Source organism: Hemitrygon akajei, chromosome 5 (genome assembly GCF_048418815.1).
Source record: "Hemitrygon akajei chromosome 5, sHemAka1.3, whole genome shotgun sequence".
Taxonomy (NCBI): domain Eukaryota; kingdom Metazoa; phylum Chordata; class Chondrichthyes; order Myliobatiformes; family Dasyatidae; genus Hemitrygon; species Hemitrygon akajei.
Window position 1 is genome coordinate 131,155,472 of NC_133128.1, and position 19,823 is coordinate 131,175,294.

General features: G+C 43.8%; 1 protein-coding gene across 1 annotated transcript in view; it reads right to left on the minus strand.

Annotated features, from left to right (window-relative positions):
• Positions 1-19,823, minus strand: part of mreg (melanoregulin) — a 135,986-nt gene that overhangs the window by 18,263 nt on the left and 97,900 nt on the right. Inside the window, exons 4-5 of the mRNA XM_073044506.1 lie at positions 13,487-13,649; positions 69-159 (exon numbers count right to left, since the gene is read on the minus strand). Coding sequence (XP_072900607.1) covers positions 69-159; positions 13,487-13,649 — 254 coding nt within the window. The remainder of the gene's footprint in view (positions 1-68; positions 160-13,486; positions 13,650-19,823) is intronic.

The window sequence follows — 19,823 nt, forward strand, 5'->3', positions numbered from 1 at the left end:
AACCAGTTGAGGTCCACGGGACTCCAACTCCAGTAGCCGGAGTCTCCACTCAGCAGCAAGTGCCGTACCTAAATCCTCTAAGATCCATTTCCAGCAGTTTTCCTGCTGTCTTTGACTCTGTCGCAGAGTGTCTATGTCAGAGTCTAGCTTCTGCCACGACTGTGCAAGAGACAAAGGAAATGGTCTAAGACAGTGATCTACCTTCTGCTGAGAGTATCAGCCCTTAATCCCAAGCTCCTAGACCTTACTGCTGAGGAGTCTGTATATCGACAGATCACCACAGAGGGAAAATGACCTGTTTTTCTTTCCTTTTCAAACACCGGCCCTTTTTCGGATCTCGGTGCCCAACCCAAGAAGCCACCTGTTTATCTTACTTACTTCAGATAAAGCATAGCAACAGTCCTTCCCCACCCAGAGAATCACCCACATGACCAATTAACCTACCAAACCTCACCCACCCAGAGAGTCACCCGCATGACCAATTAACGTACCAAACCTCCCCACCCAGAGAGTCACCCACATGACCAATTAACCTACCAAACCTCCCCACCCAGAGAGTCACCCACATGACCAATTAACCTACCAAACCTCCCCACCCAGAGAGTCACCCGCATGACCAATTAACGTACCAAACCTCCCCACCCAGAGAGTCACCCACATAACCAATTAACCTACCAAACCTCCCCACCCAGAGAGTCACCCGCATGACCAATTAACGTACCAAACCTCCCCACCCAGAGAGTCACCCACATGACCAATTAACGTACCAAACCTCCCCACTCAGAGAGTCACCCGCATGACCAATTAACGTACCAAACCTCCCCACCCAGAGAGTCACCCACATGACCAATTAACCTACCAAACCTCCCCACCCAGAGAGTCACCCACATGACCAATTAACGTACCAAACCTCTCCACCCAGAGAGTCACCCACATGACCAATTAACGTACCAAACCTCCCCACCCAGAGAGTCACCCACATGACCAATTAACGTACCAAACCTCCCCACCCAGAGAGTCACCCACATAACCAATTAACGTACCAAACCTACCCACCCAGAGAGTCACCCGCATGACCAATTAACGTACCAAACCTCCCCACCCAGAGAGTCACCCACATGACCAATTAACCTACCAAACCTCCCCACCCAGAGAGTCACCCACATGACCAATTAACCTACCAAACCTCCCCACCCAGAGAGTCACCCGCATGACCAATAAACGTACCAAACCTCCCCACCCAGAGAGTCACCCACATAACCAATTAACGTACCAAACCTCCCCACCCAGAGTCACCCACATGACCAATTAACGTACCAAACCTCCCCACCCAGAGCGTCACCCACATGACCAATTAACGTACCAAACCTCCCCACCCAGAGAGTCACGCACATGACCAATTAACCTACCAAACCTCCCCACCCAGAGCGTCACCCACATGACCAATTAATGTACCAAACCTCCCCACCCAGAGAGTCACGCACATGACCAATTAACCTACCAAACCTCCCCACCCAGAGCGTCACCCACATGACCAATTATCGTACCAAACCTCCCCACCCAGAGCATCACCCACATGACCAATTAACCTACCAAACCTCCCCACCCAGAGAGTCACCCACATAACCAATTAACGTACCAATCCTCCCCACCCAGAGAGTCACCCACATGACCAATTAACCTACCAAACCTCCCCACCCAGAGAGTCACCCACATGACCAATAAACGTACCAAACCCCCCACCAAGAGAGTCATCAACATGACCAATTAACGTACCAGACCTCCCCACCCAGAGTCACCCACATGACCAATTAACGTACCAAACCTCCCCACCCAGAGTCACGCACATGACCAATTAACGTACCAAACCTCCCCACCCAGAGAGTCACCCACATGACCAATTAACGTACCAAACCTCCCCACCCAGAGAGTCACCCGCATGACCAATTAACGTACCAAACCTCCCCACCCAGAGAGTCACCCACATGACCAATTAACCTACCAAACCTCCCCACCCAGAGCGTCACCCACATGACCAATTAATGTACCAAACCTCCCCACCCAGAGAGTCACGCACATGACCAATTAACCTACCAAACCTCCCCACCCAGAGCGTCACCCACATGACCAATTATCGTACCAAACCTCCCCACCCAGAGCATCACCCACATGACCAATTAACCTACCAAACCTCCCCACCCAGAGAGTTACCAACATAACCAATTAACGTACCAAACCTCCCCACCCAGAGAGTCACCCACATGACCAATTAACGTACCAAACCTCCCCACCCAGAGAGTCACCCACATGACCAATTAACCTAACAAACCATTCATCTTTAGAACGCGGGAGGAAACTGGAGCACCTGACGAAAACCACGTGGTCACTGGGAGAAGTGAAAAACTGCTTACAGACAGATGTGGGAATTGAACCCAGGTCACTGCGCTGTAATAGTGTTACACTGACCACTGACTGCTACGCTACCATGCCCACTGACCAACGAGTCTGGACAATAGTGATTGAATATTCCAATAGCAGGAGATGGCATCCTATGAGAACACACCTGCCACCCTCCGCCTCACTGACTTGGTTGTTGCCAACATAGACCATGGCTGTGTGGTCTTAATATTGCTGCCCCCCCTCTGATAGGGCCATCTCCATGGGGAAATCAGAATGGAACAATTCTTTCAAACCTGGACTGCAACTTGGTCCCCTCTAATTGCTGCTAATATTCATGTCTTCTGTGAATTATTCCACTGAGCACCAAGCCTCCATGTGCAGGTAACTAATGTCCACGCCTGATGTTGAGTGCCAGTGAGCACATCAGTCACCCCACACCCTGCCCACCTCCAAGGCTGATGACTGAACCGAGGATCTCTGGTCTGGAAGGCTCACTTAATGGCTACTGGAGCTGCAGGCAGAAGTCATAAAATAGAATTTGGCCCACCCTTCGACATGGTGAGGGAATTTAATAACTGCTTACTCTCCACACAATTGTCACCAGACTTGCTGAGTATTTCCAGCATTTTTTTTTCTATTTTTGTTGCTTACTACATTGTTGATGCAAATATTCCAGTGCCGACTGGTACAGAACCAGTTTGCCTGATTGGAAGCAGGACATATGTATTCCCTCTTTGTGAGTGCTGCTTTTCCACAATAAAATCGCTGATTTGGATCACCATCTGGGGGTGAAACGCAGAGGGGGAGCTAATCAGGGTGAGGTCCGGAAGCACTTGCTCGCGGAGACTGCCGCGTTCTTCCCTCCCACACTCCAACAACTGAAAACTTAAAGACAGGCAGACTTGGAGTATTTAGTGGCCATGATTCAAGCTGGAGAGACGAGGTGAGCATTTACTGCAGATCATCCACAACCTGATCCAAGCACCAGGCACGAGGGCCTCCTGTTCCGAACTGAGCTCCACCAAGGGGATTTAATGGGCAAAGATGGGACGGCAGCACATGTGAATTGGAACAGCTTGTGAAACCTTCCAATCCATGTAACCCAGTTGCCTGAAATGTCTAAAGCTGCTGGCATGAGGGAAGTGTGGAAACCCTGACTTCATATTTGTATTTTTAGAAACGATTTGGATGAGGAAGTGGATTGGTGGGGTGGTAAACTTGCAGATTACACGAAGGTGAGAGGGGGTAGGTTCGAGTGGGGGTGGGAGGGTTAGGTTTTTTACTCCGAGAGTTCTGGATCCCAGAATGCTCTGCCTGGTATGAAGGTGGAGGCAAATTCGTTAGAGGCATTTAAGAGATATTTGGATAGGCACATGGATGTGAGGAGGATGGAGGGATGCAGACATGGTGTAGGTCGGAGGGTTTAGTGTTTGGGTGTTTTTAATTCATTTTTTAGCTGGGTCAGCACAACATTGTGGGCTGAATGGCCTGTTCCTGTGCTGTATTCTTCTACCTGTGTTATTTATTTCCATGGCGTTGCTCGGAGGGATTAGTGTTTAAGTGATTTGGATTTGCTCTTTAGCTGGTTTGGCACAACGTGCTGCACTGCCCTATGTTCTATGTTACGTCTAGTGTGGAGGGCTGTTGTAGGCTGCAGTGGGACATTGCCAGGATGCCGAACTGGGCAGAGAAGCGGCAGGTGGAGTTCAACCCAGAAAAACCGTGAAGTGATTCACTTTGGAAGGACAAATTTGGAGGCAGAATTTGGGATTAATGGCAGGATTGTTGGCAGTGTGGAGGAACAGAAAGACCTTGGAGTCCATGTCTGGATAAGTACATGGACAGGAGAGGTGAATAGGCCTATGGGCCAAATGTAGGCAGATGGGACTTGCTCACTGGGCAACACAGTCAGCATGGACTAGTGGGCCGAAGGGCCTTCTCCCTGCCGTTTGACTCTGTAAAGCCTTGGTTGTTGAAAGGGTTATCCTTCTACGTACATCTCTAAATACTGTATCGGGGTCGGAGGCCTGTCTGTGTGTGGGGGAGGGGCTTGTTTTGCTGTTGCTCGTGTCGTTCTGTTGAACATGGTAGGCTTGCTATGTTGTCGCAGGAGTGTGTGGTGATGCTTGCGGCCTGTGCCAACACGTCCCTTGGTGTGCTGGTTGTTAACACAAGGGACACATTTCACTGTGTGTTTCGAAGTCCATGTGATGAATAAACCTCAATCTGAATCTGAAATCTGACTCCCACCGCTTCTGGAGCTGGATTTTGAAGTTGGGATGCTGGGCACTGAAGATTGGGGAAGGAGGAATGGCAGAAGAAGGGTTAATGAGTATGTAGTGAGAATAACGAAATTTAGCCCTAATGCAGGATTTTATAAATATGGTTGCTGTTAGACCAATCCCAGTGGGCTGAGGGGCCTGTGTTTATAGTGTCTCTCTCTATAACTCTGTGACACATTGCTGCTATTTAGTGTTTTTGGTCAGAGATGAAATTACAGCATTTTTCAGACATGACATTAAATCGAGGCCCTGTGCACATCTGACGTGGGCATTATTAGGCAGTAGGGGAGCACTTTTTGTCCCAGACAAAACTGAGTTCATTGGGTGTATTTAAAGCAAAGGTTGAAAGGTTCTTGGTTACTGAGGACATCAAAGGTTTTGAAGAGAAGGCAGGAGAATGGGGTTGAGAAGGAAAATAAATCAGCCTCTAGGGACTGGCAGAGTAGACTCGATGGGCAGAATGGCCTAATTTTGCTCCTGTGTCTTATGGTCTAAAATTTACTCCTCAGCTGGCATCACTCAGGAGATTATTTGCCTCTTGCTGCCCAAACGGGCCTTGCTGTGACTAAATCGGCAGATGCATTTCCTCTAATTTAAATAAGTAATTTATAATCGGTTGTAAACATTCCTGAGATTTGTGACAGATGCTAATTCTATTGCTTTTTATTTGCTGAAAATCCACAGCAAATAGCAAGACCATATATATCACATCAGATTTACAATGCAAGCCACAGATTTATTATGGATGGTTTTGAGTTCTTGAGAAGGTACATGTGAACGGTTATAGTGGAAACTACACTCTTTGGCTCAGAATTTCTGTGTAGAGTGGGGGAAAGCCAATTTCTTTAACACAAGAAATCCTGTAAACGCCAGAAATCTTAAGCACCAGACACGAGTTCTTCAGCAAGTCAAGCAGCATCTATAGAATGGAATAAACAGTTGATGTTTCAGGCCGAGGCCCTTCATCAGGACTGGAAAGGAAGGGGGCAGAAGCCAGAATGAGAAGGTGGGGGGAATTCCTCCTTCTTCAGCCCTTTACCTCAATTTCAGAGCTTAAAGACGACTGCACTGCATGTGACAAGTTGGAAATATTTGCAGCCGACACCATTTTTGGAAGGAAAATCAAGCAGGTGATTACATTTCATCTTTCTGTGCTAGGCAAGGTGAGAATGTAGCTCTGTGAGGACTAATGCCTTCTCCATGGTGAGGGAGGACATACAGTATGGGTGTCCCATTTCAACTCGGAGAAATAGAGCAACCAAAATGGAATCACCACCCCCCCCCCCACCCCGCCAGCCAGCACTCAATAACTGTGTAAGTGTGCAAAACACATCCGTCCTGAGGAAGGTTCTCGGCCTTCAACATTGACTGCATATTCTCCTCCACAGAAGCAGCCTGATTGCCGTGTTCCTCCAGCATCTTGTGTGTATTCCCTGATCAGCTTCAGTCGTAGAATGACTGCCAGAAGCTGGTCCTCATTAGGGAATCAGAGGTGGAGTGACATGGTAGCTTGAAATTCCTTGGCATCAACATATCAGACGGTCAGTCCTGGGACCGGCATCATATAGAGGCAGCAGCACATCTAATTCCTTAGAAGTTTGTATAGATTCGGCATGTCACCTAAAACTTTGACAAACTTCTGTAGGGGCACTGGTGGGAGCATCTTAACTGGCTGCATTGCAACCTGGTATGGAAACACCAATGCCCTGGAACGGAAATATCTACAGAAAGTGGGGGATACAGCCCAGACCATCTCAGGCAAAATCCTCCCCACCATTGAGCACATTTACAAGGAGCACTGCCACAGGAAAGTGGCATCCAACATCAAACACCCCCCTCCATCCAGGCCGTGCTCTTTTCTTCTGCCTGCCGTCAGGCAGGAGGTGCAGGAGCCTTAGGTCGCACAACCACCAGGTTCAGAAATAGTTATTTTCCTACAACCGTCAGGCTCCTGAGCCAGTGTGGATAACTTCACTCACCTCAGTTCTAAACTGATACCACAACCTACAGCCTCACTTTCAAGGAATCTACAACTCAAGTTCTCAGCAGCATTTATTTTTTATTTTCTCATTTTGTCTTCTTATGAATCATTGTTTGTCAGTCTTTATTTATGTAGTTTTTCATAAGTCTGTTGTATTTCTTTATTCTCCAGTAAACAGCTGCAAGAAAACCCCGAAGTTGCAGGAGGTGAGTAGCTGGGTGACCGTCAGGAGAAATGGAAATAGGCAGTTAGGGCAGAGCACCCCTGTGGCCATTCCCCTCATAAGCAAGTACAGTATACCACTTTGGATACTTTTATAGGGGTGACCTCCCGGGAGAATGTCACGGTGACCGGGTTACAGGCACCGAGCATGGGTACGTGGTGCAGAAGGGACAGAGGGAGAAGAAGGGAGTTAGTGATAGGGGAATCGATAGTGAGGGGAACAGACAGGAGATTCTGTGGATGTGAATGGGACACCCGGATGGTATGCTGCCTCCCGGGTGCCAGGGTCAGGGATGTCATAGATCGCTTCCACATCATCTTGGAGAAGGAGGGAGAGCAGCCAGATGACTCGGTACATATTGGTACCGGTAACATAGGAAAGAAAAGCAAAGAGGTCCTGAAAAGAGAATTTAGAGAGCAAGGCAGAAAGCTGAGAAGCAGGAACTCAAGGGTAGTAATTTCTGGATTGCTGCCTGTGCCATGCACCAGTGAGGGTAGAAACAGGATGATTTGGTAGATAAATGCATGGCTGAGAAGCTGGTGCAGGGGGCAGGGTCATTGTCCATTCTGGTAATCCCCCGCCTTGCTGTTTACCTCAGGAATTGGGCCTCAATCCCCTTGTTTAGTTTCCAATCATTCCCAGGTTCCACTAACTACACACAGCTGCTTTCCATCAGAAAATGCAGGATAAAAACCCTGTAATCACAACAAGGGGCTGCCAGTTTGTTGGTTGACTCTGCTGTGAATAACCTTGTTTCATGGTTCTTAGGACTGCCAGTTCTAGGTCTAGCATCACTCCTGGATACTGATTCCATGCTTGCTACATCAATAACGCCTCCTGACTCTGTCTCCATGCCTGTGTGCTGCACTTGGGTTTGTCCACTGCCATGCTTGTGTAACAGGCAGGGCTTCAGGTTCTTGGATCATTGGGATCTCTTCTGGGGGAGGTATGACCTATTCAAAAGTGATGGGTTGCACCTGAACCTGAGAGGGGACCGAGATTCTTGTGGGCAGGTTTGTTCAGGCTGTCAGGGAGGGTTTAAACTAATTTGACAGGGGGGTGGGAACTGGAGTGAAGGGACTTGGGATAGGACAAATGGTAAAAAAAGTAACTGTAGCATGCAGTTAGACTTATTCAAACCAAAAAATTTATGAAATTGAAACCATATTTGTAATGTATAGTTAACTATAGGGTTAGTTATTTGTTTATTCAGTTTAGATAAAACAAAGGGACGTGGAGATCCTAAAATAGAGAACAATGAAAAGCCTTGTACAGATTTACACTCCAAATTTACCCATTGTGGGCTTTGTAATGTCGCTGATTCTTGTGTCCAAAATATTAAATATTGAATGTTAACTGCCCAGTAGTAAAATCTTAGGTTTGGCAAAGCCAGACCACCTTCCTCCTTGGGCTTCTGTAAGTATTTTTTACTTAATCTAGGATTTTTATTCTGCCACACATATGAGGATATTTTGGAATCAATAATATCAAAAAAGATTTAGGAATAAAAATTGGTAGTGCTTGAAATAAATATAAAAGTTTAGGTAAAACTATCATCTTAATAGCTTTGATTTGACCAACCAATGACAAAGACAATGGGGACCATCTAGTAACAAGTTGTTTGATTTGGTCAATTCAAGGTAATAAGTTAACTTTAAATAAATCCTTATGTTTCTTGGTGATTTTAATATCCAAATAAGTAAAGTTATCTGTAACTACTTTAAATGGTAAATGTTTATAGATTGGAACTTGCATATTTAGTGGGAATAATTCACACTTATTAAAATTCAGTTTATAGCCAGAAAAGCTACTAAACTGAGCAAGCAAAGATAAAATAACAGGAATAGATCTCTCAGGATCAGAGATGTATAGTAACAAATCATCAACATATAGTGATAGCTTATATGTCCCTTCCCCACAGGTAATACCAAAAATGTTAGGTGAGTCACGAATAGCAATGGCTAAGGGTTCCAAAGCGATGTCAAATAGTAGAGGACTTAAAGGACAGCCTTGCCTCGTGCCATGAAACAGCTGAAAAAAGGGAGATCTTTGATTATTGGTAAGAACCAAAGCCAAAGGCTTATAATGTACTAATTTAATCCATGATATAAATGTCGGGCTGAAGTTAAAATTCTGCAGCATGTTAAATAAGTATGGCCATTCAACTCTGTCAAACGCTTTTTTCAGCGTCTAAGGAAATGACACATTCTGGGATTCTAGATGAAGGAGTGCAAGCTATATTAATTAATTTTCTAATGTTAAAAGATGAATAATAATTTTTAATAAATCCGGTTTGGTCTTCAGAAATAATTTGAGGTAATATATTTTCCAATCTAGTGGCCAAAATTTTGGTAAAAATCTTGGAATCCATATTCAGCAAAGATATGGGCCGATATGATGCACATTCAATAGGGTCTATTGAATAATAGGCCCTATTATATTTGATTTTCTTTTTCAGCCCTCTTTTATGGACCAAGCCTTTGTGCTATGGAAAATGAGAGGTATAACATGTTTTCATGATATATTTCTAGATAATTGCTTTATGTCCTTTGAACAGTTGTCCAATAAATATAATTTGTCTAGAACCTATTTTTTTAGATACTTACAAATTAGAAATTTTTGAATAATATGTTACAGTCCTTTCCGAATTTATGCCCAATTGATACTACAGAAAAAATTCTGAATCCCTATCAAAAGGGTTTCGTAGCCGTCATTTATAATATGATCATGAAAATAGAACCAGATAAAATTAAGAAGGAATGGGAAAAAGAACTTCATTGTCCTTTACCTACAGAGCAATGGAAGAAAATCTTAGTTAGTTAACTCCTCTTCTATTTGTGCCAAACATGCCCTAATACAATTCAAGGTTGTACATAGGGCTCATATGTCCGAGTACAAACTTGCTCGATTTTATTTTCGTGTTAATCCAATCTGTGACAGATGTCACTCTGAAGTTGCCTCATTGACTCACATGTTTTGGTCTTGCCCTTGTTTGCAAAATTACTAGAAAGATATTTTTGGCATTACTTCAACAATTTTGAATATTAAATTGCAACCTCATCCTATTATTTGCAATCTTCAGCTTACCAATGGTGGATAACAGTCGTTTATCCCCCTCAGCTCGGCAGATGATTGCATTTGTCACATTAATGTCTGGAAGATCTATCCTATTGAACTGGAAAGAAATTAATCCTCCAACTACATTTCAATCGTTTTCCCAAACTATTTCTTGTTTGAGTTTAGAAAAAATTAGAAGTGTCATTTTTGACCCCTCGGTCAAATTTGAAGAAACCTGGAGACCATTTATCCAACATTTTCATATGAGTTAAACTGACCTTTCCCGAACCTTTTTCTTATCATCCTTAATTATTTGGATAGAGGTGTGGAGTTATTGACACTACTGTGCACATTTGATATGATACAATAGCCCATGTCGGTTAGGTTAGTTTTTTTTTGTTATTGTTTTTTGTTTTTTTTTTCATTTTTCCATTTTTTGTACCATACTATGAGTTTGGGAGGTTATTATATTTGGGTTATTAATGGTTTGTATTTGTATCCTAGCCTTATTAATTATGTACTTTCAAACTCTCTGTACTTGATGTTTTTCTTCCTATGCTTGTTTGAAAACTAATAAAAAGATTAAAAAAGAAAGCATGCAGTCAGACTGTCAGGAAGGGCAGGCAGGTGATGGGACATAGTCGCAGCCAACAGGCTGAGTATCAAATCATTAGGGTTGCAAAATCAAAAAGGGTAGCAAATACAGCACTCAAAGTGTTATTTCTCAATGCTTGGACTTAATGAAATAAGGTGGATGATTTTGTTGTAATATTCCAGGTTGTCAGGTATGATGTTGTGGTCTCTCTGAATCGTGGCTGAAGGATGGTTGTAGTTGGGAACTGAATGTCCAAGGTTACACATTGTATTGGAGGGATAGGACAGTAGGCAAAGGGGATGGTGTGGCTCTACTGGTAAAGAATGGCATCAAATCAGGAGAAAGATGTGATATAAGATCAGAAGATGTTGAATCCTTGTGGATTGAGTTCAGAAACTGCAAGGCTAAAAGGACGTTGATGGCAGTTATATACAGGTCACCCAACAGTGGCTGGGAGATGGACCACAGGTTACAGCAGGAAATAGAAAAGGCGAGTCAAAAGGGCAATATTATGAAGGTCATGGGAGATCTTAACATGCAGGTCGATTGGGAAAATCAGATTGGTAATGGATCTCAGGAGTATGAGTTTGTTGAATGCCTAAGAAGACAGCTTTTTAGAGCAGTTTGTAATTGAGCCTACTAGGGGATCAGCTATACTGGATTGGCTGTTATGTAATGAACCGGAGGTGATTGGGGAGCTTAAGGTAAAAGAGCCCTTAGGAGCCAGTGATCACAATTTAACTTGAGATTTGATAGGGAGAAAGTGAAGTCTGATGCAGCAGTGTTTCAGTGGAGTTAGGGAAATCACAGTGGTATGAGAGAGGAGTTGGCCAAAGTAAATTGGAAGGAGCTGCTGACAGGGATGTCAGCAGAGCAGCAATGGCGTGCTTCACTTGCGGGCTGCCCCCAGCACATCAGTGGACTGCGTTGGCTGTTAATGCCAATGGCACGTTTCACTGTATTTTTCAATGCTTTGGGATCACTCTGGAGTGACTAGTTCAGTCTCAATAGGTCCATCTGCTCTTTTATGACCCCTTTACCCCTTACCTGAAGTTCCACACTTTCAACACTTGCCACAATTACAGAGCAAAATCACGGCTATCAGGTTTTCAGCAGGAATTCTGCCATTTCCACACTCCTCACCTTGACTGCTTTTCTATTTGTGTCACCTGATCATTGTTTTCAGTCTTGCACCAAATCTCTATAGTCATTTCATCTCTGCTTTATGCACCCTGTCCCCCTTGTTTGTCCTTCTCCAGCCTTTACACTTCTCAAAAGCAGGACAAGAATCTAATTTGTTTTGCAGTTTGGGTAAAAAGTCCAAAACACTGATGAATGCTGCCCACCCTGCGGAGTGCCTCCCGGTTTTATTTTATGCTCTTTTGTCTGATGGCCAAGTGAGAATCCTTGCTCTCTGCAAGTTAGCCACAATGTTTCTCACACTGCAAGAGTGAATAAAGTTTGAAAGGATGTTTCAAGAACTCTGAATGGCTTTGTGCCTGTCACACTTGCATCATTAAATATATCAATAACAGTTAACTATTATTACAATTATAATAATTGGTTTAACTAACTAAACTGGCATATCAGAATGTGAGGCAACAGAAATAAATATTGTGAGGAGTTTTGTTGGTATAAATCTATTCCAGTGGCTAAAATAGTCACTAAAAAGACCAAAGACATGGGAGCAAAATCAGGCCATTGATTCTGCTCTGCCATTCTCTCGTAGTGGACTTATTATTCCTCTCAACCCCTTTCTCCTGCTTTCTCACTCTAACCTTTGACACCCTGATTAATCAAGAACCTATCAACCTCTGCCTTAAATATACCCAATAACTTGGCCTCCACAGTCATCTGTGGCAATGAATTCCACAGATTCTCCACCTTCTGACTAAAGAAATTCTTCCTTATCGATTTTTTTAAATGGATGTCCTTCTATTCTGAGGCTGTGCCCTCTGATCCCAGACTCTGCCACTATAGGAAACATCCTCTCTGTGTTCACTCTATCCAGGCCTTTCAACATTTGATGAGCTTCAATGAGAACCAGCTCCCCCCTCCACCCCCATTCTCCTAAACCCCAGCAAGTACAGGCCCAGAGCATTAACCACGCCCTATGCATTAACCCTTTCATTCCTGGAATCATTCTCATCAACCTCCTCAGGACTGTCTCCTATGTTAACACACCCTTTCTTTGATAAGGGGCCCAAAACTGCTTACAATGCTCCAAGTGCAGACTGACCAAAGCCTTATTCAGCTTCAGCATGACATCCTTGCTCTTATATCCTAGTCCTCTCAAAATGAATGCTGACATTCCACTTACCTCGCTTAACACCTACTCAAACTTCGTTAATCTTTAAAAACTCCTGTACATGGACTTCCAAGTACCTTTGCACCTCTGACTTCTGAATTTTCTCACTATTTAAAAACAAATAGTCTGCATCTTTAGTCCTTCTACTGAAGTGCACGACCATACACTTTCCAACACCTTATTCCATCTGTCTCTTCTATGGAAGGGAATAAACAGTTGATGTTTTATGCCTAGACTCTTGGTCAGGACATAAGATAGATTTTAAGATGGCTAGCATAAGATCCAGACAGGAGGGGGGAATTTCCTTTCAGTTGTGGAGGTGGGTGGAGGGTGGAGTATGGAGAACTGAGAAGCTGGTTTTTCCACTCACTGTGGTGAGTATCTTGGACTATCTGGCGAGGTAGTGATACAGGGAGCTGCTCTTACAGCCTTTAAAGAAAAGCATTTGGGCCATGGGGTTGGTGTGTTTTAGACCATAAGACATCGGAACAGAATTCGGCCATTCGGCCCATTGGCTAAACGTAGACATGGTGTGGATGGACCTCTTGGTGGAAGAGTCGTTTCTGTGCTGGATAACTTTTGATTATTTGGTGCTAATCTCATTTTTTTTTTCACTGCCGGGCAGCGCAACCTCACATACCTCTGATCCTTTATCTGCTTCCTCTCTTTTGTAAAGCAGATCCAGCAGCTCCCTATCGTCGTCCGCCTGACTGTGAGATGAGTCACACGGAGAACTCCATAAGTTCTGTTTAAGGTCTCTGGCACTTTCCAATGCATTATACACCATGATTTTTCTGCTGTAACTGAAGTGAACAAATAGCACATGAGTACGATGTGAGACCAGTCAATGGATTTCTTTGTTTCTGCAGCCCTGGATCACAAACTTACCCCTGCAACACTCCTCATTTCTGTCTTCTCTGTGATATTAATAATAGTAAAATTCTATTTCTTACATCCCAGTGAGTAAAAATCTTTATGTTGCATCTCTATCGCAATGTAGAAGCAATAAAGAGGGGAAATGTGGGAGGATATTGCCCAAACACTAAGATTGTATACATAATTGCTTTCTATACATGTATGTACAGTCAGATACAATCAGATCAATGTGTTTGAAACGCAAACACGAGGAAATCTGCAGATGCTGGAAATTCAAGCAACACACACAAAATGCTGGTGGAACACAGCAGGCCAGGCAGCATCTATAGGGAGAAGCGCTGTCGACGTTTTGGGCTGAGACCCTTCATCAGATCAATGTGTATTGATAATTCTTATGGCCTGGTGAATGAAGCTATCACGGAGCCTGTTGGTCCTGGCCTTAATGCTGTGGTACCACTTGCCAGACGGAAGTTTGTGGTTGGGGTGGCTGAAGTCCCTGATGACCCCCTGGATCCTTTTTACACACCTGTTGCTGTAAATGTTCTGAATAGAGGAAAGTTCACACCCACAGATTTACTGGGATGTCAACACCACTCACTGCAGTGTCCTGTGATTGAGGGTAGTACAGTTCCCGTACCACATGATGAGACAGCCAGTCAGGCTACTCTCGATAGTGTCTCTGTAGAAAGTCCTGAGGATTTGGGGGCCCAAACCAAACTTCTTCAGGCATCTGCGATGAAAGAGGAGCGGTTGTGCTTTTTTTCACCACACAGCTGGTATGTACAGACCAGGTGAGATCCTCAGTGATGTGAATGCCGAGGAACTTGCAGTTACTCACCCTCTCAACTACAGTCCCATTGATGTCGATAGGGGTTAGCCTGTCTCCGTTCCTCCTGTAATCCACGATCTGTTTTGTTTTATCGACATTGAGGGCATGTGTTGACAGAAGACATTAATTTATATCTGCTCCCACCAAACAAGTTGAAAAGTATTCAGTTTTTCACTCCTTTGCTGGTTTACGTGATATAGTTAATGCCAGTCGTGGCTTAGTTCATTGTGCTCTTACTCGTGAAGTAGAAGGCCAATGTTTTAAATTCCAATGCAGTTACGAGGTCAAGGGGATTTAAAACCTCTGTTTTATACAACCCAGGAGCATCATCTTAAGGTGATTGGAGGAAATTATCGGGGGAATGTTCTTTACAGAGAGTGGTGGGTGCGTGCAACGTGCTGTCAGGGATGGTGCGAGAGGGAGATTACATTAGGGACATTTGAGAAGCTATTAGATAGATACATGGATGATGGAAAAAGGGAGGGTTATGTTGCGGGGAAGGGTTAGATTGATCTCAGAGTATGTTAAAAGGCCAGCACAACATCGTGGACTGAAGGGCCTGTACTGTGCTGTTGTGTTCTTCGCTCTATGTTTGATATCATCACTGCAGTGTGATTAAAAGGGAGCCCTGCCCATGGTGTATTTTAAAGGAAGTGTTAAAACTGAGGCTGCAGGTCCTCCCTGTCTGAAACCGATTGGTCTTCTCACTGTTTCACTCAGTTGGACTTGGCCACACTACCTGTCTTTCATGGAAAATTCCTTCCAGGAAAACGCCGTTGATCACAGTTCTATTCTAGCCTGTGGTCATGGAACATCCTACAGGTCTCGCAGGAAAACATGATGGATCCCCTGGAATGGATTCCCAATCAGACTGATAAATAAATTTGGCAGAATACCTCAGTCAGAACTCCACACCACACACCAAGACCTTGCTTGGCTGGCAGTATGATGCGTCCTTCCTGCCCGGTTGGAGTCTCATCCTCAGCTCACGCTGCCTTTGGACGAGACATCAGCCACCTCTTTATAGACTGTGAATGTGCAAAGAAGATCCAAAACAAGGATGCAAAAGGCCTTGTCGTGGCCGCTGAGCTACGCAAAAACACACACAGACAGCTGGAGGAACTCAGCAGGTCAGGCAGCTTCTATGGGGAGGAATAAGCCGTCGGCATTTCAGGGTGAGAACGTTCATCAGGTTTTGGTCTTGGCCCAAATCGTCGACTATTTATTCATCTCCATAGACACTGCCTGACCTGCTGAGCTCCTCCTGCATTGTGTGTGTGTTGCTCTGAGTTTCCAGCGTCTGCAAAATGTCCTGTGTTTATGACTCTGACCTACGGGCTGTTCCCACGACACTAATGAGACAGATATCAATTGCTGCTGGTAGGTCAATCAGCTCAGTGAAAAACGAATTTTGTTTGTCGAAAATGTTGGCTTTCAGGTACAATGAGATAAGGGGACGCTTCTGAATGACACGATCCATGCTGCTGGTGTATGTGCAGACATTTGGTGCGGTCAATGCCGAGGCTTTGTGGGGAAGGAGGGCACTATAGGATTCTGCCGCCAATGGACACTGGGTAACAGCCACTCCAACCCTCCACTGTGTATTGGCTTAAAGGAAACATGATGTTGATGCATTGCAAGTGAAGTGTTTTGATGTGAAAGCACATTCAATGTAAGGAATTCTGCCAAGCAGGACAGGAATACTATTTAGTTGCCGGAATACATGGTGACACTAGCAGCCTGCCCCCAGCTCCCTTGATTGTTATTGCAAAAGATGCACTTTGCTGTATGTTTCAATTTACATGTAATGAGTTACCTTGAATCTTGACAGATTTGCACTGACTGTGTTGCATATCAAGTATATATATCTTTTTATGAATAAAACTCATTTGGGCAAAGAAAATCCCATGAGATATTTTAAGAAGAGCACAAGGACACTAACCAGTATAGACTTAGTGGCTACTTTATTAAGAACCCCTACTACTGAGCGTAGGTTTGTAGCTTTCTGCTGCTGAAGCCCACCCACTTCAAGGTTCGATGTGTTGTGCATTCAGAGAAGCTCTTTTGCAACTCAGGATATTTGAGTTACTCTCACCTGCCTGTTATCTTGAGCCAGTCTGCCCATTCTCCTTTGAAATCTCATCAACACGGGGCTTTCACCCATAGAACTGCTGCTCATTTGATGTTTTTTGTTTCTCGCTCCATTCTCTGTAAACTCTAGAGACTGTTGTGCATGAAAATCCCAGAAGATCAGCATTTTCTGAGATACTCAAACCACCCCATCTGGTACCAACTATCATTCAATGGCCAAAATCACTTAGATCACATTTCTTCCCCATTCTGATGTTTGGTCTGAACTACAACTGAACCTCTTGACCATGTCTGCACGCTGTTATGTATTGAGTTGCTGTCACATGATTAGCTGATTAGACACTTGCATTGATGAGCAGGTGCACAGGTTTACAATTAAAGTGGCCACTGAGAGAATACACCAATGTTAAAATTGGATTATTGGGTGATACTCTTTCTTTGGCATTCCTGTTGAATTCCTCAAATCGCAACAGTAATTACACAGATCTACAAGCTGTTTTCTGACATCTCAAAACCCAGTAGGTAATTAGTGACAAAATAGCAGTGATTTATTTTTGAATTTCTGATGTAGTAGAACACAGGACTGATATTAGTGGGGATAAAGGACATTGTTCTTCATGGATCAACCCTCTTTTGTTCCGGCCATCAGTTAAGGAATTTCTGCAAATATTGACCTAAAGGCTTTGATTATTTAGATAATTTTAGCTCAGCATGTAGCTGTCCAATCAGCTCACCACACTTCATTAAGGCAAGATTAAATTAAATTGCAATGATTCGACTAACATTTTATATCTGCTATTCAGCCACTGGAGGGTAAGTGCCCTTTACAACGGCTGCAGTTGTAAGGAGAATATAAGGTACTCTGAATGCATTTGACAACAGGCCACTAACAATCTGTTCGATTTCTACAGCTATCTCATTAGTGTTAATGTAACACACAGGGATGTTGATAAACATGTAGAGTAGTTTGTGCAATTAGCAAATACATTTTAATGGTAGCTTGAAATTTTACATTTTGATTGATCTAGCTGGATAAAGAGAGGACCATGCACTAATTGGACTGAATGACAGATTTTTGTCTGTCTTCTAAACTCAGGTAACTGTACATGTGTGATTCAATCAAATGAACAAGCTCCCCATGTATATAAACTCCACTGACATGGAGTGAGACCTTGTCATCTTTTATCAGCTTCCTTGGTTGAACTTTAGCTGCCAAGCCATCCCGCTGTATGAACTCAAATAATACAATTAATAGAACCTAACACCTCCCCAAGGGAACTGTGGACTTCTTTTCCAAATAGGACAATTTTGTCCCCAGAGGACATACTGCATCTCAATTCTTGCCTTAGCTGTGACATAATAACTTTTCTACTCACGATGACAGCTATTACAATCATGAGAAAACCTTGTAACTTCTACATCCCATTGTAATTTTGTTATTTCAAGCACACCCCCACCTCAGATTTTCTGCCTCCCACTGTGGCTTTGCCACATTCTCCCCCATTTTGGCTTCTCTCTGTACTTCCTTCCCTTTGGCTTATTCTTCTTCCTGGAATATTGCCTGCATTGCTCTCAAAGGCCCATCTCCAATCGGCTCGGAATTTTTATTACCACAATTGCTGTCTAAATTTGGCATATGCTCTTTCTTACTGTCCCAAAACCTCTATCCCTCCTGGCTCAATTGGTTTTACATTCCCTCACCGAGCTTCGCTGCCTCGAGCTGGCGGGATGGAATTCTGCTCACTCTGCACTGGTTCTTTTCGAACTGTGACTGGAAGGTTGTCAAAGGCAACGGAGCCAATAAATCAATGGAAAGTTTTAATGGAAATACAAGATCTCTGTTGACCACTGCGTGTAAAACCAAAGAGCATCGAAGGATGACAATAAGAATGATACTTAGAAAGAAAGCACATTGTCATGATGATTTCAGTGTGATTTTGACTGACGTTACATAAATGAATTCTAAATCCTAACCCCAATCGGGCAAACATTGGGCTGCTGATCTCTCATCTGTCTTTTAATTCTTTACTTAACTTTAGGCTTGATTCTTGTTTAATCTGGAGAATCTTCTGCCATGGGATAAAAAGGCGAGTGTTATGATTTGTAGCTCCTGAGACAAATCAAAAGGAAAACACAGGAGTCTGGGGACACTCGTGCTCTTGGTTCCTTCTTTTAGTGAGGCGCTCGCATATGACGTGGAGGCATAATGACGTGTGCCATTTGTGTACTCTTATATAGAACCCATATTGAATTATGTAAACAGAGGATGCTTAATCAAACAATACATTTACAATATATTCAAATATTACTGAAATATTGAATAAGTGGAGGGAGGATGGGAAGGAGTAGGGTAGGGTGGCACAGAAGGTTACCCAAGTTTGTAAAATACAACGTTCCTATGATTCTGTTGTAGAATACCCAGCAGAATATGTGATGTTGCCCCTCCATTTTGTGTCAGGCCTCACCGTGGCAATGGAGAAAGCCAAAGATGAACAGGTCGGTGTGGGAATGGGAAAGGGAATTGAAATGGTTTGAAACAGTTACCTTTGTTTGAAACTGGCTGCAAAGGCACTTGTTCAGTTCTGTGTGCTTTACTGCCACTGTTATCGAATGACCTTTACAGCGTCTGTGATGGATTTGATCCAAATTCTCTATGTGTGGATTGCTGGCAGAGGTAGAGGCAGCTGGATATTGGTCAGAACAAGGAAACTTGGATCGCTTCCACTCGTCGAGCTTGAAGTGTGGCACTGTGTTACTGTAACCCTTCATATGCCAGACTGAGATCAGTGAGGTTGGATCTGGTGCTGTCAGGTCTGCTTTTGGTGCAGAGCCTCAGCTGGAGCATTGGTGATCTTCTGCATGAGAAAGCTGTGCAAAGCAGTAGAAGAATTAGAGGTGAGGTTATATCTTAGAACAATACTAGGGCCACTTCAGTACATAGAATAACATACATGGTATATGAATGACAAAGGCCAATGTTGACATCAGTATTTCTGGTACCTGGAACAATGAATACTGGTGGTGAATGGGTGACCCGGTAGCACAATACTATACAGTGCCCCTGACCTGTGTTGAACTCCTGCCTCTGTCTGTAAGGAGTTTTTACTCTACTTTCTCCCCGTAACTGTCTGGGTTTCCGCTGGGTGCCCTAGTTTCCTCCCACATTCCAAAGATGTACGGG